Source organism: Lynx canadensis, chromosome C1 (genome assembly GCF_007474595.2).
Source record: "Lynx canadensis isolate LIC74 chromosome C1, mLynCan4.pri.v2, whole genome shotgun sequence".
Classification (NCBI taxonomy): Eukaryota; Metazoa; Chordata; class Mammalia; order Carnivora; family Felidae; genus Lynx; species Lynx canadensis.
In genome coordinates this window covers 37,180,836-37,205,558 of record NC_044310.1, presented here as the reverse complement: position 1 = coordinate 37,205,558, position 24,723 = coordinate 37,180,836, and the positions used below count along the sequence as shown (strand labels likewise).

At 52.2% G+C, this 24,723-nt stretch overlaps 1 protein-coding gene and 1 long non-coding RNA gene across 3 annotated transcripts; one reads left to right on the top strand and one right to left on the bottom strand.

Annotated features, from left to right (window-relative positions):
* Positions 1-2,797: 2,797 nt before the first annotated feature.
* On the bottom strand, positions 2,798-5,674 carry FOXD2 (forkhead box D2). Its single transcript, XM_030327948.1, has one exon. It carries the CDS (start codon positions 5,383-5,385, stop codon positions 3,886-3,888), a length of 1,500 nt encoding a protein of 499 aa, XP_030183808.1. The 5' UTR covers positions 5,386-5,674; the 3' UTR covers positions 2,798-3,885.
* Positions 5,675-5,846: 172 nt separating this feature from the next.
* LOC115521191 lies at positions 5,847-22,813 on the top strand. 2 transcript variants are annotated; one of them, XR_003970984.1, is made up of 4 exons: positions 5,847-6,760; positions 9,541-10,829; positions 18,220-18,503; positions 21,696-22,813. It is a non-coding gene; the product is annotated as an uncharacterized LOC115521191 (long non-coding RNA). The 2 variants fall into 2 exon arrangements; XR_003970985.1 differs by lacking the exon at positions 9,541-10,829.
* The last annotated feature ends 1,910 nt before the right edge of the window (positions 22,814-24,723 follow it).

The window sequence follows — 24,723 nt, the reverse complement described above, 5'->3', positions numbered from 1 at the left end:
TGAACGAAATTGAACGAAATGAAGTGAAATTGACCAGTGAAATTCGCCAATTTTCTTCCCCTTTAAACTGCCCGCTCTCAACAGCACTCTCTGAACCCCAGGCCGATTTCTTAGCATTTTTTTTTTCTCACCTCGAGAGATGAAGGTGTGCCCTGGATATTTTCTTATTGTCACCGATTGTTGGGGCCTGCGGGGGTAGAAGCTCAGTTGTCTCTACCAGGACTGGGAGGGAACCCACAGAAGCTGCTCCAAATGGGATGGCCTATTTTCTCCTCCCAGGAGGCTGATCCCTAAGTAAGCCACCTTACACAGAACACGCACCCTTTGCACCCACGGGGTGGGAAGGAGCCATTTACAGAATCCCTCTGGTCTGTGGATTGGGAGGAACAAGACAGAGGGCTCTACCTTACAAATCTGCAATTCCCTCATCCTTCTTCCTGCTCTTCCCTACAGTCCAGGTCTCAGGTGGGTCCTTGCCAGTTCCTCATTTACAGGTTCTGGGCCCACACAACCCAAAGGACTCTCAAATTCTAAACACCCTCCCATCTCCCCTGCCTTCAGTAGTGCAGGTCTCTCAGCAATTCTTTTTTTGGTCTTTTTCAAGGCTAGTTGGGCATCTGTGGCTTCTTTCTGCCCACCCCACCCCCCAGCCATAATCTGAGCCAGATCTGGCCTTCTTGGCCCATGGTGAAACTAGGATCTGAACCATGGGTCTGTGGCCTCAAGTCTCTTAGAAGCCCCTGGAAGGGTGCATCTCACTCTTCCCAATGCTCTTATTTCTATCTTTTCCTGCTACGGACCCTCTGACACACATATAGATAGATACAAGCAACATGCTCAGATGAATTCACACACACACACACACACACACACACACACACACACTTTCACAATCACACACTGAGGAGTCCAGAAGGATCTGCTGCTTCTCCTGGAAGTAACAGCTGAAGCAGTTATCTATCTATCCACCTTCTGGCTGACTTAATTTTTTCTCTTCTAAAGAGGAAAAAACCAACTGATAAATCTTTTACCTGCAGCTCCAACCTAATACCTGGGAGTGACATACTCATGGTAAATGAGACCATGTACGCTACAAAATGTTTTATCGAGGGGCAAACACACACATGGTCATGTCCAACCGTTCTCAAAAGAAATGAAATCAAACTCCGCAACCGAAGCCAACCAAGCAGCCAGCCAGAGCCATTATCCCCGTATCAGCAGGCATTTCGCTCTTTTGACCGCTGACTCTAACCTTACTTCTTGTGGGCTGTTTGATAAAACCCTGGGAAGGTGGCCCACCGCATTCTACCTCCCTACCCTCCCGCAGTGTCTCCACGAGATGGAGGAGAAGGCACCTCACCTCTGGCAAAGGGGCTGCATTTACTCCACGCGCCTCCAACCTTGTCTCTCTTCCACTGGGGAATGGGCTGAGAGACTTCGGAGCCTCTCCTCAAACAGGAGACCAAAGCTCCTCAGCCCTGGTGTGTTCTTCCTACCCTGATCCTGGTTCTGACCCTCCTTCTACAGAGCACTCTGTCCTCTACCTCCTCCTTTCCTACTGTTGCTGATGCCTGAGAATCTGGCTCAAGAGGTCTGTGGGGCTTCTCCCTGCTTGACCCTCTCAAGTTCTCTACAACTGGTTCCCTGACCCTGTCTTCCTCCTTCAGTGTGTCACCCACCGTCACCCAACACTCGCCCTCAGCGTGCATCTATTTGCTGTGAAGGCAGCACTGCCTCTTTCTGCACCTCCGTATTTCTCCTTCTCTATTTCCCCGGTTGAATGTACAGAGAAAGAGCTAACTAACCATCTTTGTTTCCCCCCAAAGCATCACCTCTCGCCTAACATGCTTGCGAGTCCAGCCACCTGGAGTCCCAGGCACAGGCAGCAAGCTGGGAAGCTCAATGGGCTTATGGAAGACTCAGCCAGCCTGATGGTTTTGCAGTAGGTTCTGGCTCTGAGCAAGACTCAGGGGTTCAGGAGGTTTGCTTTAACAGAGTAGGAGGACCGCACTAACTCTCCCCTTTGGCTCATAGTGTGCACTTCTAACTCTTGCAGGCTGAAGGAGAGAGGGGTTCCACAGTCCCCAGTGCAAGCTTTTCACTCTGACCAGTCCACGGTGGTGAGGGGGAGGGGTATCCAAGGAACGATCTACAGCGGCTAAAGAGAAATCTCTCTCCTCTCAGGGACTCAGAAAAAGACTGTGACAGAGAATCACAAACAGACACACATTCATGAACTTGCAGAGGAATAAAAAACACAGCTATCCTAAAATACAACTCACCTCCCCCTCCCAAAGAAGGGCAAAAAGCAGGGATATGTGATGGCCCTCAGAGACACAAACAGGAATCACAAGCTCCACGAAAGCCTCCACACACAGAGGCGTACAGAATATGCATCAAGACACATTCACTGAAACTGTACTTCATGGGTATAATGGCCATGAGCACTGGGCACCCAAATAAGCCCAGGCCACACTAAAGTCTAAACGAGAAGATGAGAGTTCCCAGGTGCATTTGAAACAAAACCTCTCTGCAGAACCCCAGGCGGATATTTAGGACCAGAGTGAAAATGAAAGTGCTAGAGGGGTCACAGGCTTCCCAGAATCCTGGCCCCATTGACAGCCAAAGGCCAAGGCCACGATATCCCCTGTACCCGATAAGCCCCAGCCCTCATTTACCTGTCTGGGCTGCCCAGGGCCCTTCCTCACTCCCTCTCTGCCCCAGAGCTAGGGGTCTGGGAGAGCCCCAACTGGCAAAGGGGAGTGCAGGCAAGCAGACAGAGCTGGTGACTGCTGAGTTCACATACCTTTATTCAACTGACACCAATGGGGAATGGGAGGGGGGGAAGACAGATTTTTCTTTTCTTCCACACAAACCATCAGACGATTTCAGAGTCTCCCCGCAGTGGAGAAGTCTAAATCAATGCACACCCAGTGGACAGAGAACGCAGATAGCAGCCCGCTGTACAGATATTTACACATAATTACAGGACCCCCTGCCACAGGATGTGCCCTTGCCCACCCCACCCCCACCTCTCCAGTCCTTGACCCAGACCCTCCTCTCCCACCCCAACCTCATTGCCTTAGCTACAATAAATATCCCAGGGCCTGGGACAGAGCAGAATGCTGTGAGGGCTGCCGGCCCTGGATGGCTGGACCCAGCCGGCCATGGGAAAGGGGAAAAGTTCCTTCAAAAGCACCCCCAACACAAAAGAGGGAGGATGTTCCTCAGCGCAGTGGGATCCAGAGCTTCTGCAGGGATTGTGGAGACCCCTCACTTAACCTCTCCGTTCAACTTTGCCTGTGTAGACACTGCTTTAGGCTTCAGAGAAAATGAACTTCCTTGGAAAACAGCAAGAAAAAAAAAGTTGAAATTTTCTTTTAAGCACAAAGCGGATAATAAGTGTCTTTAAATTATAATATTGGACAAGCAGGGCCTCAAAGTTGGGGAAGAAGTAAGGGAGAGGCAGAAACGGAGACCTCTCTGTGCGCAGTTGGTGTTTCTGGCGGAATCCGCAGGGCCTGGGCAGACATCCCTCCGGGAAAGCATTCCTCCGGGGCCTCTGAGAGGCGCAGAGGCTGGGAAAAAGTGAAGGCCCCCCCCCCCACCCCCCGCCGCCCCCTTAACTGCTCAAATTGGAATGGGATCATGAATTGCGACTTCATCGCGTAGACCTGGGCCTCTCCCTGAGCGATGGAGCCCGCTTCGTCCCAACTATCGGCAAGATTCTGAGCATGGAGCCTGTTCCTGAAGTGCCAAGTCACGCGCGCCGACTCAAGGTCTGGAGACTCTTCATAAATAGACTCCCTGAGTTCCGCTGGGACCGCAGGAGCTCCCGGGAGAGGCTGAGGAGTGCGGGCCTAACTGGCCCTGAGCTCGACGTGGTCAGAAGTGGCAGCCACTGAGGCCGGCGACTTTGCTGGCAAACGGGGGCCCTGAGGACAGGAGCGCGTCCCCGGGATGCGAGAGGCGGATGTGGCCGGCCACGGGAGCTAGGGCTGGGGCAGTCAGCATGGCCAAGACCTGGGCTTGACCCCCAGGACCCGCCGCCGCCGCGAATGGCGATCCCGGGGAGCCCTCGCCTCCGCCCGGGGGTGCTGCCCCGCCGCCACCGTGGCCCATGATGTGGTCTATAGAGAAGGAAGGCCTCTGGCCGGCCGCGGCGCCCCCGCCGCCCGCACCACCACCCGCGTCCGTCTTGAGGCCCTGGCGCAGGAGGGCGGTGGACAGACCGGCCGCGGTGCCGGCTGCGGGAGGGCTCAGCGACGCAGGGTAGAAGGCTTTGGCACAGCCCAGCTCCGCGCCAAGGAAGGCGGGCAGGCCTGCGGGGCCAGGGCCCGACCCTGTGCCCGGGGCAGGCGCAGGGGCCGGAGCCGAGGCTGCGCCCGCGAACACCGAGGCCGTCGGAGGTCCGGGTGGAGGAGCAGCGGCGCGGCCCGGGGGTACCGACAGCTGACAGGGCGCGGCGGCGGCGGCGGCGGCGGCGAAAGCGAAGGCGTGCGGGTGTGGGTGCGGGTGCGGGGCCGGGCCCGGCGGGGGTGCGCCGTAGGCCGGGAGCGCCAAGCCGTAGCCGTAGCCGTAGGCGCCGTAAGCGGCAAAGCCCGGCAGGAAGGCGCCGGGGTCCCCCGCCGCCGCAGCCCCGCCACGCAACAGCAGCTCCGGATGAGGGTGCGTGTGTGGATGCGGCGGCGGTAGCGGCTGCCGCTTGAAGCGTTTGCGGCGCCGCAGGAAGCTGCCGTTGTCGAACATGTCGGCCGACTCTGGGTCCAGCGTCCAGTAGTTGCCTTTGCCCGGGTTGCCCGGCTCGCGGGGAATCTTGACGAAGCAGTCGTTGAGCGAGAGGTTGTGGCGGATGCTGTTCTGCCAAGCGGGGAACTTCTCCCGATAGTAGGGGAAGCGGCCGCTGATGAACTCGCAGATCTCGCTCAGCGTCAGGCGCTTCTTGGGGCTCTGCAGGATGGCCATGGTGATGAGCGCGATGTACGAATAGGGCGGCTTCACCAGCGGGCTCCGCGTCGCCGCGCCCCCCGACGGCGGTCCCGGCCCGGGCCCCGCCGCGCCCCGGGCCGCCGCCGCGCCTGGCCCGGGGCTTCCCGCTGCGGCGGCCGCCGCCCCCCGGGACGCTAAGGCTCGTGGCTCGCCGTCCGAGCAGCCGCCGGACTCCTCTTCGTCCTCTGCTGCGTCCGCCTCGGCTTCCTCCGGGGGAGGCTCGGGGCCGTGGGGGAGCACGTCCCGGGGGGCGCGGGGCCCGGAGCGGGCAGGGAGCTCCCCCCCACCGCTGCCGCCGCCGCCGCCCACCACGTCTATGTCTGCGTCGGCCTCGGACAGAGCGGCCGGGGAGCTCTCGGAGGACATGATCTCGCAGCAGCAGCTGCCCAGGGTCATGGTGCCGCCGCCGCCACCGCCGTTCTCCCGGCTCCGCTCCGGCCGCGGCTCGGGCTCCGCCGCGCTGCCTCTGGGGCGAGTGTGTTTTGCGCGCGGGCGGGGAGGGGGCGGGGGACCGAGGCGGGTAGGGAGGGGTGTCCCCAGCTCCGCAGCGCCCCCTCGTGGCCCAACTAGCCGCTCTCACCTCTCGGTGAGCACCCGACTGGCTGCTCCCTCCTCTGCCCCGGGAGCCCCAGCAGGGCGCCTGCACCCGGGGCGCGGGCGGAAGAAGCTGAGGCTTCCCCTGACCCCGGCCGGTCTCGGCCCCCGGTCCCTCCCGGGATGGGGGGTAGGGGGATTAGTCCCTCCCGCCTCGCGGCTGCCTAAGGCGGAAGAGCGCGAGCCCGGGGCGGAGCTCCCCGAGCGGGGTGGGGCGGGACGGGAGGGGGCGGGCGGAGTGCCTCGGCGGAGGGGCCCGGCGGGAACCAACAGCCGCCGCGGCGGGAGCTGGCTCCGGTGGCCGGAGGCGGGTCTTTCCTTTCCCGCAGATCCCGCAAACGCTCCGCTCCCTGGAGCCGCTGCCTTCAGTGCGCTCAGACCCTGGATGTTAAGGTTCACGAGGGCGCCAGCTGGCGCCGGGAGAAGTAGCGACGCCCCCACCTATCATCTTCCCAAGGCAGCGCCTGGGGGCCACCAAGACCGAAGCGCAGTTGGAGCGCGAGCGCGAGCCGGAGAAGCGCGGACGCAAGCTGCCAGCGCGGGGCCCGCCGGAGCCCGAGCGGCTTCCGGCCCAAAGGGAGACGCACTTGAGTGATCGCGAGGAGCAAACTTGGCGCTCTCGGCCCCGGGCCCCGGAGAGGTGAGAGATTCCGGCTGCGCTCCTCTCCTCCCTTCCAAGGCCGAGACCCCGCCACACATCCTCTTGCGGCGCCACGGGACTCCAGACGCGGGAGTGTGTGCGGGAAGACCCGGGAGCGCGTCGCCCGCCTGTCGGGCTTTCCCCGAAGCTTCTCTGCGGCGCTCTGGCCGCATTCCGGGAGCCCGGACCGAGCCATCGCTCTGAGTTTGCCTGTACTCCGCCCTTTTTCGTCTTTGTATCCGTTTGTCTTGGGCTCAGTGACTCTGTGTCTCTCGCCTTCAGTGAATCTCTGCCTCCGTTTCCAGTGGAAACCCTGCGTTTGTCTGGGTGTCTCTGGGGGTCGAGAATCCCTCGTTCAATTTCCCCCACCCCCCAGTCGCACTGCAGGGCTGCCCCCCCCCCCCACTTTCTGGCCGGCCCCGGACCCTTAGGCTCTACGGACCAGCAGCAGGACCCCCACAGAGACCTTCCTCAATGAACCCTGACCTCAGCCCTGGGCCAGCGTTGCCTCATCTCTCAGGATCCTGTGCACACAAGGTTGGTCCTGTGCTCTTCTTCTCACCAGCCGGGTTTCTGCCCATCCCATTAAGTCTCTTTCTCCCCTGACCAGGAACCCAGCAACCAGTATCTCCAGCTCAGACTGGGCCCGTCTCAACCCGGGAGGGGGGGTGAGACAGAGGTGAGGGCACTGGTTGTGGGCAAGAACTGAGCTGATGGACGGGCTGCTGCCCCGCCAGCGCCGCGCAGTGGTCAAAGCTCCGGCATGCGAGGCCTGAGACCCAGCACCCTCAGCCTTTACAAGGCTGTATGACAATCAGCAAGCTGCTTCCCCTACCCAGCCTCAGTTTTCTCCTTTGCCTAGTAGTTCAGAGCAGGGACTCTGAAATTAGGCTGCTGGGATTCTGGTCCTGGCTTTATTATTTCCCAGCTCTGTCACCTTGGGTAAATTTCTTAAACTCTTTGTGTTCTATTTCTTCCTCTATAAAAGTGAGATTTAAAAGCACCTACCTCATGCTAATACCTAAAAGTAGCTATATCACTCTAGGCTACTTAGGAAGAGGGTATTGCGAGCATTTTGCAGACTCTTGGGGAGAGAGAAAGAAGGTGGGGGTGGGGTAGCCTCCCATCCTGATCCCAAGCTCTGGTCTAGCCTTCGACTGGGTTACCTCTGCTGGGATAACTGAGTTATCTAACCCTCTCGGGTCACTGCTGAAGTAGGTCCCCTGAAGATAAGTGCTGGGAGAAGGGTGGGGGCTGCAGCTTCTGCAGGCTGTATCTCAGCAGGGTTGATGTGAGAGTGAATACATTCTCTCTTTTATCTAAGTCTCCAGTCTATGGAATAATCTGGTGTAAATGTAACTCTCCCATTCCACGGATGTGGCAACAGAGGCCCAGAAGGAGGAAGGGACTCACGTAGGCTCCTACAAGATAGAGCAGGGCTGGGTGCTTGCCACTTAATCTTCATGATAGAGGTCTCCATCCTCCCGTGTCATCTGGCTAAGAGCAGAGGAGAGTGCAAGCAGGTCTGGCTGCTCTTATCCTGGGAGAGAAAGTCCTCGGATCCCCTCACAACCACACACCTCAGACCAAGGGGATCCACCTAGCGTGATGGGTGTACATAAACAGACTGTCTTTGGAGAGAAGAGAAGAGGGCCAGTCCTCAAACCATGGACAAGAAATTGGGCAGGGACTAGAGGCCTTGAGGGATTGGAATTTTCTAGGAGATAAGGCCCTCTAGGGGGGAAAAAAAGGGAAAAGAAAAGATGAAGGGGCTTTGGAAAGAAATATTTTGCATCAGCCTAAATAAGCTCACATACCTAGGTTTCTAGAGTTAGCAGATTTATTTTATCTGGCAACCTACACATACCCTAAGCTTGCTTATTACTTCATGGAGACTCTCCCACACTCACAGACACCCCACACTGTGTACCACATATCAGCTCCAGCCCAGCTCTCTCTGCTAGTATCTAAGAAAATAGAAAAACGACATTGGCATCGTCTTACTACATCTCACCTTCAGAATGTCTTCATTTCCAAAGTGGCAGGCATGAACCAGTAACTCCCTTCTTTGTCAGCACTCTCGGATTCCCCAGGCTCCAGCCTCCTGCCCAGCTTCAGGGTAAGACCGGCTGAGGCATTTGCTGCCCAGATATCCTGGGTTCTGATGGTCCAGGCAAAATTCTACCCAGCAGCTGCGGCTGCCACCCCAGCCTCTGCCTGGCCCTGCAGCTGAGACCCAGGTTGGGAAAAAGGGATACTGGACGCCTAGCCCCTATTCTGCAATGTGGGGGTGGAACATGATCTTAAGGAATCATCCGGACCCTTCAAGCCCACATACATTTTTACAGAAGTGGAAACAGGCTCAGGAGATCATGTGACTTGGCCAGGCTTTTAAAGCCCCTCACCCTACTCCCAGGGTTGGCTTGGACCCAAGTGTCAAGACTCTCAGGCCAGAGCTCCTTTACTTATCCAAATAAGTCTGCTTAGCCCCTGACCAAGCTCCACTCTTCCCTGGGGAGAGGTGTTTCTGGGAGTCGCTCATCCCTTCCAAGGTTCTAGTGTAAATCTAGAAGGGCCAATTTGTCTTGAGCAATGCCAGGAGTAGGTGAAAACTGGGGGCTGGGAGAAGGGCTACGGGACACATGGAATGCATTTAGTTTCCTGCACTTGTACCCTGGCACCAGCTTTCCCACAGTGGGCTCAGCTTCTTCTATGTCTTCCGGTGGCGTTCGCTATCTCTGGTGAGTCTGTTACTTCCTCTGGCGAAACCTGTGCTTCAGCCCCCATGCCTGAAGCCTTCAAGAAGCAGGAGGCCACAGGCTCTGTGGGTCTTGGTTACAGTATCACTAGTGGGGTCCTGCAGCCTCCTTTCTCTGCCTTACTATTTGGCCACCTCCCTCCAGCCGCCAAGAAACAACTGGAAGGAGGCGTTTGGGGGCGCCCATTGCCGGGGGGCGGGGTGTCGGGGGAACCGGGGGGGGGGGGGGGGGCGGGGGGGCAGGGTCCTCTCCAGAATGTTCAGACCGGGGAGTTGTTGCCTGTTTATCGTGATGCGTTGCTAGCTCTCGGTGGTGTCCCTCCGTTTATGGCCCCTCCCTTTCCTTCTCATGGTCGCTGTAACCGTGCTGTTCTCTGCGAGGGGAAAGCGAGCGGCGCGGAGCTTGCGGCGCGGAGCTAGCAAGAGGCGGGGACGCTGCAAGGCCCGACCGCACGCGGCCTTGCCTCCTTGTGAGTTCTGCGAGCCGAGCACTGCCTGAGCCGGACAGGGGGACACCCCGCCCGCACACTTCTCTAATTTTATTCACAAACCTTGCCAGCCCAGGGGAAAGCGGCGAAACCTGCGCAGCCGCCCCCACTTCCCCTTCCCCCATCCGGCTACAGCTCTGGGGCGAGACAGTTGTTGGGCCGAAGCCGGGACGTCTCTCGATCCCTTCCTCCACCCGGATCTCCGCCTGCTCCAGAGCGATTGGCTTCCCGGGCCCGGGCGGGAGGCGGGAGACTCCAGATCCGGAGACCTGCAAGGACGAACGTCAGGCGGCGGGGCTACCCCCACACAGGAGCCGGGCTGCGGGTCAGAGTTCAGAGAGAGGTCGGACCCACTGCTTGCACAGAAATGACCGAGCTCCCAGCGGGTGCGCCTTCACCGCCGTCGACCACCTGCCCTGCCCGCTGTTGCCCACACCTCGCGTACCCTCCACTTCTCGGAGGAAACGTCTTTCTCTCCTTTCACCCTGCCTGGCCACGGTCACCTCCCAGCACCCCTACCCTGGGACTTCGTAGTGGGGGGGCTCGCTTGAGGCCCTACGGCCTCAGCACCGCGCGGCGGCTGAGACCTGAGCGAGCTGCGGAGCCTGCGGACTCTGGTTCGTGGGAAGAGGGTTGCGGGCCCAGGGTGAAAACAGCACGGCCCCGCAGCCGCCGGACCTGGGGCTCTGGCTTCCCGGCGACCGCATTGCCACAGGCTTCCCCCTCGCCTGAGAGACACGCAGCTGGGGGCAGGGGTCAAGGGGACGCTTCCAGGTGTGTCAGAGCGTCAGCCTCAGGGGTAAGTGCCCCTACTGTCTAAGTGCGTCCTGGGTTTCTGGGCCCGGGGGTCTGTTTTTCTGTCCGCGTGTGTGTGCCCTTCCGGACGGTGGTGGCTCTGTGTCCGACCGGCGCCTGTCCCGAGTGCTATCCTGCCATCCGCACGATTGAGGGGACTGCCCTGGAAGCCTTGCGATCCAGGCCCACAGCTCTACCCCAGAGCCCGAAGCGGCGCGACCTCGTGGGAATTGCGAACCCACCCCAGGCCCACCGCGTGACCCTGGCGGGGAAGGAGGATGTGTGGGTGCAAACCTGGGTACGGGTTTGGGACTACAGCCGGGAGAGAGAGGAGAGCGTACGGTCACGGCGCTGCGGAGAGCCAGGAGACTAGCGGCGGCCTCCTGCCCACCCCATTGCACGTCGGCCGCTGGAGCAGCAAGACCTCGGACCCGGACGCAATTCGGCAGCCCTGAAGTGGGGCAAGACTGGAGGGAAGGGAGGAGGGGGCCCAGCCGCCCGAACCCGGTGACCGACGCAACGCACACGCACACACGCCGTCGCCTTTAGCCTTTCGGAGGCCCAGGTAGGGTAGCTGGTGAGACCGTAAGTCCCTGGGTGGTTGGAGACATGATGCTGGTTGCCTGACCTCTCTGGAGCCCGTGTGGAGCCGCGTAAGCCCCACAGAAACAGCGAGGAGACCAGAGGGAGTCTCGGCCTTGCCCAGTAGATGCAGGTGACGGATTCCTGGGGAACAGCGACCTCTGGAGGAGCGGCGCGTCCGCACAGAGAGTCAGGAACTGGACGACCAGGTCTAGGACCAAAGCACCCTTTCTCCACCCCACCCCTTTGGCAAAGTCATCCAGAGACTCATAACCTCCGGACTCCTCTTTGCGCATGCTTGTGTCCCTTCCCAACCTGTACTTATACTTCAAAGCCTTGCTCAAATCCTGCTTCCTCCAGAAAGAAGCCCTCTGGAGAGCCCAAAGCATCTTGCTCTCTTTCTGCTCTGAGCTCCTCAGAACTGAAAGCCTGAACCCTTGACTCCAGCGCTCGCACACCGCGCTGCACAGCCGACCTGCTTCCTGCCTCGCCCTTCCCCAAAAGACCGTTAATCCATATACTCCACCCACCCTTTGCATTGCACGCTGGGTGTGCTGTTTTTCTTTCCCTCCAGTAAATAAAGACTGAAGTCATTTATCCCAAAATTGGACTGTAGGTTTTCAAAGTTCGTTTCCAAGAGGGGGAAATTGAGACCCAGAGGGAGGGCTGGCTTGCGCAAGGTCACACAGCAAATTGGTAGCAGAGGCAGAACTAGATCCCTAACCTCTCACTTCCCAAGCCAAGAGCCCTCTCCACTTCACCTGGATGTGGGGAAGGGCTTATGTTGTGGGGTGAGGACTGGTTGGGGGGGGGGTTGACATAGGAGAGGGGAAATACAGGCCAAATGGGGTGTGGGAGTGGTCACTGCTCCAGGGTGGGGCAGGAAGGAAGAAGGAGCAGAGCTGCCCTGGAAAGTCAGACTCCCTTTCCTCAACCCTAGCCCAGATCAAGCTACTTTGAAGGGCCCTAACAAATTTCAGGGGTTGGCTAAGTGTCCCACATCAGGAGGTGAATGGGCTGGAGGCTGGGCACAGCCTCGAATCAAGCAACTACCACACTCCCCTCTGTCCTGGGAAGGGAGGGGGAGCCAAGAAACCCCTGCTGCTAATGCACACCCAGGGGGTGCTGCTGAGACCTCAGAGCTCCAGGAGGAGGCCATCTAGTGCTTGCAATTAATAAGTTAAAGGAGAAGCTAGGAGGGTGAATTTCATGCAATTTCCATGAGGCCCCAGTAATTACTGCCCCAAACCTGCTCATCTGTCTGCCCAGGTTACCAGGCTGCCTGGCCCCAGCCTGCTTGTCCAGCCTCCCCTGCAACCCCTGCACTCCACTCACAACTGCTCTCCCTTTCTCATGTCTGTACTTTTGCATGAGGCTCACTCCTGCCTGACTCAGTCCTCCTAACCCTCTACCCGTTTCAAATCTCAGGCTTCATGCGATGCTTCCCCGGACAACATCTCACACTGGCCAGGCTCTGAGGGGCTCCTGCCCGTGTGCCCCCAAAGCACTTAGCTCCCTCCATTGTCATGACTGGTTTTCGGGTCTGTCACCCCCTGTAGACTGTGAGCTCCTTGAGAATGCTCCTTATGTTGCCTTCATCCTCGCTCTTGCTCCTCTACAAAGTGGGGATGATAATTACCTACCTCATAGAGTTGTTGTGAGCATCAAATGAAATAATGCATATAAAGCACTCAGCCCAGTGCCTGAAACTTTGAAAGAGCTCATTACATGTTCCTCATCATTCTCAATCACTCTGCCTCCTGCCAGGGACAAAACTGAACACATAGTAGGTATTCAGTGGATGTTAGACATGTGGATATAGGACTGAACGAGTGAATGAACGAATGGCATGACGTATTTCTCCCTCTTGTCTGGGACTCCCCAGAAAGATAGATGACATCACCAATGGAAATATGTGTTCTCTGAAGACAGACATGTTTCTCCTCCATCAGTCCCCACTGAAGGGATAACATGTCCCCCCTGTGATAGTTTTTCCATGGTCCCTGACCCCAGCACTCATTGGATTTCTCTCTCGTGTTCTCTGCCTCAGTTTCCTTCTTTTAAAAATGTTATGACCACTAGAACCAGCCAAATCCTGCCAAAATCTTCCAGGGGCTCCCCATTGCTTGTAAGACAAAATTCAATCTCCTTACCATGATGAACTGAACACATTCACAGTTTTTGGATGTCCCAGCTCTCTGCTGGGTAAGACTTCCCCTCCCATAGTCCCCTGATGGGACTGTCCAATCTCTGTGTCCCTCACACTTACTTCCAAGAGCAGACAGACAACCCAGCGTGATCAACCATAGCATTGCAGATTCAAGGCCCAGTGGCTGGTCTATGCAGGAGTAAGTGACCTAAGCCGAGCTGGTCATTCCTTCAACAAGATTTGACAAATGGACTCTGGGATTGCAGGATGTGGAGATTCTGGGGCTCTGGGATTTTTGGGCTTTGGGACTGCAGGATATGGAGAGTCTGGGGCTCTGGGATATATGGGCTCTGGGACTGCAGGAGGGGTGCTTCTCCTTTCGTACCAGAAGGTCACATGGAGAATGCTGTTTGACACTGAAGCCTGTACACAGAGGGAAACAGCCTAAAGAGAGAGACAGCTTAACACCAGTGCCGAGTCCCCTGGCTCTGCCTGAAACTAGAACCCTTCGACTTTCCAGACATTCTTTTTTTTTTTTTTAATTTACATCCAAATTACTTAGCATATAGTGCAACAATGATTTCAGGAGTAGATTCCTTAGTGCTCCTTCCCCATTTAGCCCATCCCACCTGCCACAACCCCTCCAGGAACCCTTGTTTGTTCTCCATATTTAAGAGTCTCTTATGTTTTATCCCCCTCCCTGTTTTTATATTATTTTTATTTTCCTTCCCTTATGTTCATCTGTTTTGTCTCTTAAAGTCCTCCTATGAGTGAAGTCATATGATATTTGTCTTTCTCTGACTAATTTCACTTAGCATAATACCCTCCAGTTCCATCCACGTAGTTGCAAATGGCAAGATTTCATTCTTTTTGATTGCCAAGTAATACTCCATTGTATAAACATACCACCTCTTCCATCCATTCATCCATCGATGGACATTTGGGCTCTTTCCATACTTTGGCTATTGTTGATAGTGCTGCTATAAACATGGGGGTGCATGTTTCGAAACAGCACACCTGTATCCCATGGATAAATGCCTAGTAGTGCAATTGCTGGGTCGTAGGGTAGTTCTATTTTGAGTGTTTTGAGGAACCTCCATACTGTTTTCCAGAGTGGCTGCACCAGCTTGCATTCCCACCAACAATGCAAAAGAGATCCTCTTTCTCCACATCCTCGCCCACATCCGTTGTTGCCTGAGTTGTTAATGTTAGCCATTCTGACAGGTGTAAAGTGGTATCTCATTGTGGTTTTGGTTTGTATTTCCCTGATGATGAGTGATGTTGAGCGTTTTATCATGTTCGACTTTCCAGACATTCTAATGATATTCTCCCTTTTCTTAAGCTAAGTTTAACGAGGTTCTGCTAGTTTGAGTTGAATTTCACAAACAGCAGAACCACAAGAGAAAAGAATCCTGGGTCCCTGAAACCTTTGAGGTACCACACCACCCTGAACCACCCGCACAGACTTATGTGAAAAGAAAACACATTTCAATATTGGTTAAGCCACTGTTGTGGAAGTTTCTTTGCAGGGGGCAGGGTGGAGTCTGTTACTCACAGCTGAACTTAACCCTAATTAATACAGGAGGGGATGGGAAGATGCCCAAAGACACAAAGGACCAGTCTAGGGTCATTAGCCTGGAGAATAAAGGGCCCAGGGTTGACACAGTCCCCATCTTCAAATCTCTACAACGTTGACCTGGAGCACAGAAACCCAGGCAAAAGGGAGCCTGAAGGTTGTCAGGAGACTCAACATCCATGACTCCAATGGAAGGAAAGCATTCCAATAGGGCTGTCCCTCAGAGGTGTGATAGGCTACATTGATGGTGGCGAGCTCCCCATCGCTGGAAATGTGTGAGCAGAGGCTGGGTAATCACTAGATAGGAATGTTGGGGTAGTTTTTTTTTGTTTTTTTTTTTTTAGTTTATTCACTTATTTTTAAAGAAAGAGAGCATTAGCATGAGCCGGGGAGGAGCAGAGAGAGAGGAGAGAGAGAATCTAGAGCCGGCTCCAAGCTGTTAGTGTAGAGCCCTACACGGGTCGTAGAAACCATGAGATCATGACCTGAGCTGACATCAAGAGTCGGACACTTAACAGACTGAGCCACCCAGGTGCCCTTCACTGGATAGGAATTTTAGAGGCATCTAGGTACAGCAGATGGACTACAAGTCAGAGAGGGGTTCAAATTATGTCCCCACCTCGTAGTTGTCTCAAACAAATAACCTTCCGAAGCCAGTTTCCTCATTTGTGAAGGATCCAGATAGCTGGGTTGGAGACAGAAACCAAGAAAATTCTCTAGCCTGCCACCTCACAGGGACTCCTGATACCTAGTACTATAGCTGGAGCCAACTATGGGTCAGATTGCCTCCGTGAGGATCCTGGCTGGCCTCTCCAACCTTCACATTGTTGAGGATGCTTGCTCCAACCTTCTAGCAGAATGCATCTCCCCCTGATATGTTCTTGTGACTGGAGAGGAGCAGTGGAGCCTGAGTCGAGGGGCCTGAGATCTACTCTCATCCCTGTGCCTGCCTTCCTGTATAATCTCAAACATGCCTCTGCCCCTCCCAGGTCCTCTGTTTCCTTATCCTTATCCACATGTAAGAAGTGCATCCCCTGTTTTGAACAGTCTGGTTCAAGAATCAGGGCTCTTAACTACCATGCCCTACGTACAATTCAAACATGAGTGATTGCCATCCACAGCAGTAATAATAACCCTGTTTCTGCATGGTCTTGACCTGCCCAGGCTCCTGCTCATCCTGATCTAGGTCAGCCAGAATGGTGCTATCTGCTACAGGAGCTGACGTCACAGGTTTGGGCCAACCCAGACATTCCCAGGCTGCTGAGGGCCTTGTTTTACGAAGTGGAGTTTGGCTCCCCCTTAGTCACATGCATGCCTCTCACAGGGAGTCTGCTGCTGGATCTTCCCTCATCCACTTCTCCCACAAAGCTGGGGCCGCTCCCGATGAAATGGGAAATCCAAGGCCGGAGAGGAACGTTGCCCTGTGATGAGAAGAAGGGAATCACAATTGGAGACAGGGGATGGCAGAGAAGGGGAGATGGCAGCATTTGGCAGGAGGCCTGAGGCCTGAACAGTAGAGGTCCGAAGAGCGAGCTTCCTACACCTGCCACTGATGCCCAGGGTCTGGGGACTGGAAAGGAGAAGGAGCCTATTACTCTGGACAGATCGATGGCCAGGGCACAGACCCCGCCCAGAGTGGAGGTGGCAAGTGCCCAGTCTTCCCAGATCCAGAGCAAAACATCTAGTGAGGGGCCCTAGTGAGAGATTCTGATGGGAAGATCACTGGGGAGAGGACAGCCCTAAGAAAGTGGAATTCTGACCACAGTCACCAAGGGGCCCTTTGAGAAATAAAAGTGGACAGTTACCAAAAGAGCCAGTGTGGTCACAGGGAGCTTGGTGTCCTGACAAGGACTGTGTGGAAATGCACTTCCAGAAATTTCTCCTGCAAATACACCCGCACACCTGATATATGTATAAGGCCTCATTGCAACTGGTTTGGGAATGCCAAAAGCTTGGAAACAATGTAAATGTCCATTGATAGGAGGACAAATAGTGGCACATCTATATGAGGAAATAGTATACTGTGTAAAATAGAATAAAGAAGCCCTTTATCTTTTGATCTGGAAAGACCCCAAGGTATATTATTGAGTGAAAAAAATTCAAGATACTCAACAGGGTAAACATTATGCTTCCCATTTTGTTTTTTTTAAAGGAGAAAATAATGTATATTTGTTTTGGTTTGTATATACAACAAAAATAGCTAAGAGGATGAATAAAAAACTAATAACTGATTATCTGTTGGGGCAAATAAATGACAAAAATGGAAGGGAGACTTTTCACTGAATACTTTCTTTTTATAATTTTAAAGCCAAGTAAATTTATAGCCTATTTGACAATTGAATAAATACTTTCAAGCAAACGATGGAATCATCCTAATGAATAAGGCTAAGTATGTGGAACGTGTGAATAGAAAAAGTGTAACTATGTGCTAAACACTTCCTGTGGGCCCCAACCTGAAAATATGGTTGGTGGCTAGTGTTGAAGGCAGGGACATAGAAGCCCAATCTAGTGGATGCCTTCGGGTTCTGGCCTGTCGCCCATCAGGCAGGGAAGTAGGTGAGTCAGCTCGCTAGGACCCCAAACTTTCTACCTTACCCTTTTGCTCTTCTCTTCCCCATCCCTCTGTCTCTTCCTCCTGTCTTGGACCCACCTAAATTGCTTTGGAAGTAGTCAGACTTTTTCAGTCTGCCCGGCTGGACAGGGATTAGGATGGAGGAAAGGGGGTTTTATAGAAACCGGAATAGCAGACCTTCTCCTTTCCTTCAAGACCCCAAACCAGAGCTCACCTCCTCCAGGAAGACTTCCTTGTGAAGCCCGCCAAGCCCTAGCCCCTACACAATTCAGGGAGCCAGTCTGAGGCTTAAGGTCTGATGCTCAAGCAGGATGGAGCCCTCTTGTCTCTACTTCTTCTCCATTGCCCAAACCTCAAGCCCAGCCTCCAGACAAGGGGTATTTCAGGACAAGGCCCTGCATGCCCAGCCTGGTGAGGCTGCCCAATGAGCGAGACAGGGTAGAATATCCTCATCCACCATCACAGTGACGTTAGCAGTTACAAAAGCCATCTCACCCAGGGTGCCTGGGTGGCTTAGTTGGTTAAGCGTCTGACTTCAGCTCAGGTCATGATCTCACAGTTTGTGAGTTCGAGCCCTGCGTCGTGCTCTGTGCTGACAGCTTGGAGCCTGGAGTCTGATTCTGTGTCTCAGATTCTGTGACTCCCTCTCTCTGCCCCTTCCCTGCTCATTCTCTGTCTCTCAAAAATGAGTAAACATTTAAAAAGTTGTTTAAAAAAAACAAAAGCCATCTCACCGTGGCAGAGAGGGCAGGGCACATTCTCCCTTTTTCAGAGGAGATTGAGGCTGAGCAGAGGTTCTAACTGGTGAGTGACCAAGGTGACCTACAAGCCCCCTCATCTTGCCAGCACACTACACAATATATTGTCTCCCACCTATATTTGACACCTCTGAGGCAGGGCCAGTATCTGGTTCATGTGAGTCCTCAGCTGGGGAGGAGCACACAGTCATGGGGCTTGGAGAGCATTGAGAATCGCTGTGAAAGACAGAGAAAGGAAAGGGGTTGCCTGAGTGCTTGACCAGACCTCATATTTCTTGACCTCAGCTCAGCACACTTTCCTCTGTTTCTCTCTCACAGAGTAGATCAATTCTTGGCAGCTGGGACTGCCTACCATAACCCCATTCCAAGCCCCCCTACAACGGGGCAGCTACCAAGAGCTGCCAAGAAGAATGGAGGAGGACGGGAGACCTGGGAGCGCTTCCAAGGAGAGGTGGTAACTGCAGCTAGTTTTCCTCTTCCACACTAAGCAACTGGGTTCCCCACTGGAGCAAGTGACTTTCAGCCACCAGAAGCAACTCCCAGCCCAAAACAGCATCCGAATGCATCCTGGCTTCCTTCCCTGGATTTCCTGCTCCTATCAGGTACATAAAAGGTGGCCAATAGGTGGCGCTCTTGTCTCCACCAAATTGATGAGGGGAGAGGAGTACAGAGAAAGGGGTCAGAGAGAATGGAGCTCAGAAGGGAAGGAAGTAGAAAACTGAAAGACAAAGGAGACTAAAACTTGTCACTTGGGTTGGAAGATACCTTTCCAGATCAGGACCGTGGAGGGGCGTGGCGGAAAATAGGGTGAATAGAGGAATTGGCGGGGGGGGGGGGGTTGAGCCCAGTTTCCACTTCCACTTGCCTCTTCCTCAGAGGCAGAGAATGACTTTGGAGTCAGGTGTACCAGAGTCAAGTTCTAAGCTTCGCCCAGGTGAGTCACTTAACCTTTATGAGCCCCAATTTCATATCCTGTAAATTGGAGCTGATAATTCTAATAATGCCACCCTGCATTCCAGGAATAAACTGTTTGATCGTGCATTTTTTTGTAATACACCACTAGATTCGACTTGCTGCTATTTCATTGAGGAACTTTGCATCTGCTTTCAGATGCGAGGATGGCTATATTTTGCATTTTCACCCCTTCTTTATCAGGCTTCGACAACGTATTAAATAGAATTGGAATGTCTTCCATTTCTTCAGTGTTCTAGAACAATTTATATAAACTGGAAAAATGGGTTTCTTGATAGTTTGAAAGAATTCATGGGTAAAATCAGCTAGTCTAGGTGCTCTCTGGTGGGAGCAATGGAGGGACAGTTTCTGACAGTGTTTTCCATTTCTTCTGTACTAATCGGCGTGTTGAGATTAGTCACTCCTCAAATCAGTCAAGCCAGACCAGGTTGTGTGCCAGTCAACTGACCACCCCAAGCTTTCAGGGTCGGCATGAGGCTATGATTAAATGGGAAAGTTTGTAACCTCTGTGGAATAGAAAGATTTTAGCCAAATGGTTGATCATTTCTATACCTTTGTATACCTGTTTCCCTCCATTGCTACTGCTACCTCCACCAAGCTACCATCCTTCTCTTCCTGGATACTGCAGTAACCTTTTCATTGGTCTCCCCACCCCAACCCACCCCAGATCCTCTCTAATAGATATTTAGGGCTATGAAATTTCCTCTGAGCACAGGTTTGACTACATCCTATGGATTAATATGTACTCTTCTCACCTTTATTAATTTATACATAGTAATTTTCCTCTAACCTGAGAGTTATTTAGATAAGCATTTTTTAATGTTTATTTATTTTTGAGAGAGCAACAGAGCATGAGTGGGGGAGGGGCAGAGAGAGAGGGAAACACAGAATCCAAAGCAGGCTCTAGGCTCTGAGCTATCAGCACAGGGCCTGATTCGGTGCTTGAACTCATGAACCACGAGATCATGACCTGAGCTGAAGTTGGACGCTCAACTAAGCCACCCAGGCTCCCCTAGATAAGCATTTTTTAATTTTCAAGGACTTAATTCAAAACGTGGCCAAGAACATATTCTTATACATGTAGGAATTTATGAACATTTTTTGAATGTTGTGTTTTCATTTCACATTCACATAAACACATTCATATAAGCATATAATTGACCACTTCCATGACCTCCTGATATAAATATCAGAGACCTGATATTTAGAGTCTTCATTTACATTTGTTGTTTGTTTTACTTTTATTTTTTTATGTTTATTTATCTTGAGAGAGAGAGAGCATGCATGAGCGGAGGAGGGGCAGAGAGAGAGGGAAAGAGAATCCCAAGCAGGCTCTGCACTGTCAGCACAGAGTGCAACACAGGGCTTGATCTCGGGAACTACCGAGATCATGACCTGAGCTGAAATCAAAAGTTGGACACTTACCTGGCTGAATCACCCAGGAACCCCAAGTAATACTACTTTAATCTTGAGATAAGGCAAAAAAATAATGTAGACTTTATAAGTAAATGCTGTGTTTGGGCCAGTTGGTGGCATGGCCTGCTATATGAAGGAATGCTTGTACTTCATTCAAAAGAAAACAATGGTGGATGAATTTAGGCATCGTGGCTCAAGCCATACCAAACCCAAAAGACTGTGATGGAGTGCTCAAGGCCACAATTATGGTGCAAGTGATTTATTTAGCTTCAGCAAAACAATATCTTTTTTACATTTGATTAATGTTATGAATATGAATTTTTATTTTGTAGCTCTGTTTGAACTTAATTTGTGAATTAAATTTTTGTTTTATAGTTGCATACAAGATACAAGTCTAAAAATTTTATATCTGCACATACTAAATGATATTATAATAAAAAGTTAAGATTGGGGTGCCTGGGTGGTCCAGTCAGTTGAACATCCTGTTCTTGATTTCAGCTCAGATCATGACCTCATAGTTCATGGGATCAAGCCCCAAGATGGGCTCTGCACTGAGAGCAGGAAAGACTGCTTGGGATTCTCTCTTTCTCCCTCTCTCTCTGCCCCTCCCCCGTTCACTCACGCGCGCGTGCATGTGTGTGTGTGTATGCACACGTGCGCGCACGCTCTCCCTCAAAATAAATAAATAAACTTAAAAAAAAGTTAAGGTCTAGGTCAATACTGGGGGTCCACAGAATTTTTTTTGTTTAAAAAAGACTACTTTAGCCTCCTGTATCTTTCAAAATCCTCCCCAACCTCATACTTCCAGGATCTCCCAAACAGGTACTTCACATGGGCTTAAAACCAACCAAGTCACTAATAGTAGAGGGTTTTCCATGTTGTACATTTTTCCCTCTGCCTTCCCAAGTGAAGCCCACGGCCCTGAAAATTCACGAAGGAGCCTCTCTGTTGATCTGCTTACCTATGTCCCTTCCAAGGATGTCACTTTTCTATGTACCCAATGTTCCCCCTGTCAGGGTGAGGTTGGCCACTTCTTGAACTGGGTCTAACAGACTGTCTAACCAGCTCAGCACCATCCTGGGCCCAAAGCCATCCATCCAGTGTTCCAAGTCTCCCTAGGTTAGGAAGCAACCCCCTCAGCTCACCTATATATTCCTATAAGGAACTCAGAACTGTCCCCTGCCTTATCTTCCTGCCAAAACAGGCACCCCTCATTTCCATAACTTTGAGCCACCATCCCAGCTTCCCCATACATAGTGCATGCTGAACCCATAAAACAATTTCCTGTTCCCCTCCTCCTCAGCCTCCCCAAATAAGACTCTACAAAGGTAGAGCTTTGGGCCAACCATTTCATTGTCAAAGTGCACACTTAGCTTCCCGTACTAAAATAATTATCTTAATTTCAGATGTGCAAAATTTCTCCCACAATTTACCTCAACTGAAACAAAGAAATAAACCAAGAAAAAAGATGAGGTGGAATCCAGGAAGCAGAGAATCCAGCGCTGGACAGAAGGGAGGGAATTTCAAGGAATCCCAAGGATAACACTGATGAGAAATTTCAGGTCCACATCTGTGCAGCAGACATGGAGAGCAGTCAGCTCATACTGGATCTGGAAGACAGAGAACTCTAAGAGAAATACTCCCAGGAAAGGAAGAATACAACCACCAACAGCAATGACAGACTTCCTGATAAGTTTGACCTCATGAAAAAGTATACCCCAATGCTTTCGGAAAATACAGGAAGATTTAGCCATAGGGACAAAGAAAGCTAGGCAAATGAAAAAATAAGGCATTGACTCCAGGAAAAGTTAAAAGTTGCACCAAAAAAAAAAAATTTGTAGTCATGATGCACTAGCAGCTTATCTGAGAACAATATTCATGTGGTAACAGAATGTAAATGCTAAAAGCTGATGGTTTGGGCAGGGATGGAAAGAAATAATGATTTTAGAGGTAAATGATTATTATGATAGGAAATTAATCATTTCTGTTTCAAGAGAACAGAAATGTGGAAGTATATTCCAAAAGAGACAAACAGGAATTGAAAGTAAATGCTTCTAGGGAACAAAACAGGGATCCTGACAGTAGGCAAGGCACTCTCATAGGCCTTTGCTATTTGACTTGTTAGATTATATGCTTGTTTCGATTTAATAAAAACAAAAATTAAGTGTCAAAAATGTGTCTTCAGATTAAAGATAGGTTCTAGTTTTCTACAAGGATGAAGGGGGGAGTATTTGCTTAAGGTTCCTAAAGGCTCTATTCAGATTATTTTCCCCTAAAAGGGGGAAGAGAGAATCATATTGAAATCTTACTTCTAGATAAGTGGTTGGCACTTGTAAAGACAAGAGTTGAATTAGGGCTTTTGTTTTTGTTTGTTCAACATCTACCAAGGTGTCAAAATTCTTAGGGCATTCTATGACATGTAGCATATTCTGTGAGGGCATAAACAGATTCTGTATTGGCCTCACAGCCCAGCACAGGGCCCGGCACATAGCAAGCCCGACACTGTTGAATAAAGGAAAATTAAAGAGGCATTTAAAAAATCTCTCTGATTTTCCAGTTTAGTAGTGACCTTTCTAGTATTTCTGGACAGACATTTCCCACCTTGTCCTCAGAGTCCCAAGATCCCAGAGTTCCAAGACAGAGAACTGTAGGACAGTGACGAGAATGGAAATCAGAGCTCACAAGGTACTTCCTGTTTCAATAGACTGAGAAAGGTTCTCCTCTCCTCTGGAAAGTTTTTGGATTTGGAAGGATTTTATCAAGAGGTGCTCTGAGGCAGGAGGAAGAGCTGTAACATCATTTGAAACAGAAGAAAGTTTATATTTTGATGTTTATGGAACTCTACTCCTTAGAGAAGAGACTGGCTGGATCTTTGCTACCTGCTGGACTCCAAGGAGGGGCGATTTTTTCATGTGACAAATGGGGAAATAGTCCCCACCTCCACCTCTTTTGCCTCTTTTGCAAGTCACTGCAAGGACTGCAAGTAGGAATGGATAAGAAGTTGCCAAAGTACTGTCAGCCCAGTCATTATTCAGTAAGCTAGGCACAACATCGTGTCAGTCAGTCAGTCAGTCAGTCAGTCAACAAGCATTAAGTGAAGGCTCCTATGCTTCAGGCAGCTTAGGTCTGACTCTTCCTCAAAGGGGTTAATAGCTAAAGGAGGGTGTCTATTCGGGGCATTTCATACCAGACAGTCATTACCCAGTGTCCTACCACCAAAGAGGGCCTTCCCTGCCTTCTCAGATTTCCTGCCCTTTCTCCCCTATGAGCTGCTGAGTCTCCACCCTCACCCTCCAGCACCACTCCAGAGCTTTAAATCCTTGTCACTAAGAGGTGCATCAGGCACATCCAACATCCATCATGCAAGTCACATTCACCCTGAACTTGACACATGATCCCCTTCCCCGACCCCCAATCCAGGTCCCACTAGACTGGCAGTCCTGGGGCAGGGGAGCTTGGAAAAGCCTGATGCTTACCATTTGGGTCAGCACCAGGGAGCAGGACAGGGTCAAAGGCCAACTCCCTCAAACTGCAGCTTCTGAGTCTCTCCTCTGAGCTGCCCTGTCCGTGGTGCTGGGGACAGTAGGTAACCAGCTCAGGTAGCAGCTGCCCCAGCTTAAATCTAGCAGGGTAGGTACAACAGGGGGCATAGATGATGATGCAGAGTCCAGCTCCAGAAGTTCGGTGGGGGAACGTGTGGTTCATGGTCCCCCTCCTTAAAATTGGGAGATTTAGCCCTTTAAATCTAGCCCCCAGTCTTGATTCAGTGCCTTTCCTTCAGAGTACCGTGCATCCTAACCACCTGGAGATTTTGTCAAAATGCAGAATCTGATGATTCAGTGGGTCTGAGGTGGAGCCTGAGATTCTGCACTTCTACCAAGCTCCCAAGTGACGTTGAAGGTCCGTGGACCATAGTTGGAGAGCAAGGCTCTACAGCATTTATCTCATTTCTCTGAGGACTGATGGGTAATGTGTCTCCCCCACAGATCCATAAGCTCCATTAGGCAGGGATCTCACCCATTTGCTTAATGATGTATTTCCAGTGCCTGAACAGTGCTTGGCACATTCTAGAAGAGCTTGTTAGAGAAGTGGCCAATGCTCCTTTATCCATGGGAGCTGGGAATAATCCCACACAGCAGACAAATTCACTAGCCAAATACAGCCATGCGCACACCCTCTCATCTGGCCCAGCCTCTGGGACACAGCAAGTGGTGGCATTTTACTAGGCCCACTATGTGCACAGCTATGGCTTAATCACATCCTAGTTCTGCTTCGTGAACTTTTGCCTGATAACGGACCAGGTGCTCACCCCGTGGCAACCCAAGACCCTGGATGAAACTCACCCCCTATCTCACCCCCAAACCACTCTCCCAAGTCACCAGCCAGCACACCGAGCCCAGAAGAAGATTTTTTCTTTCTTTTTAATCAAACCAA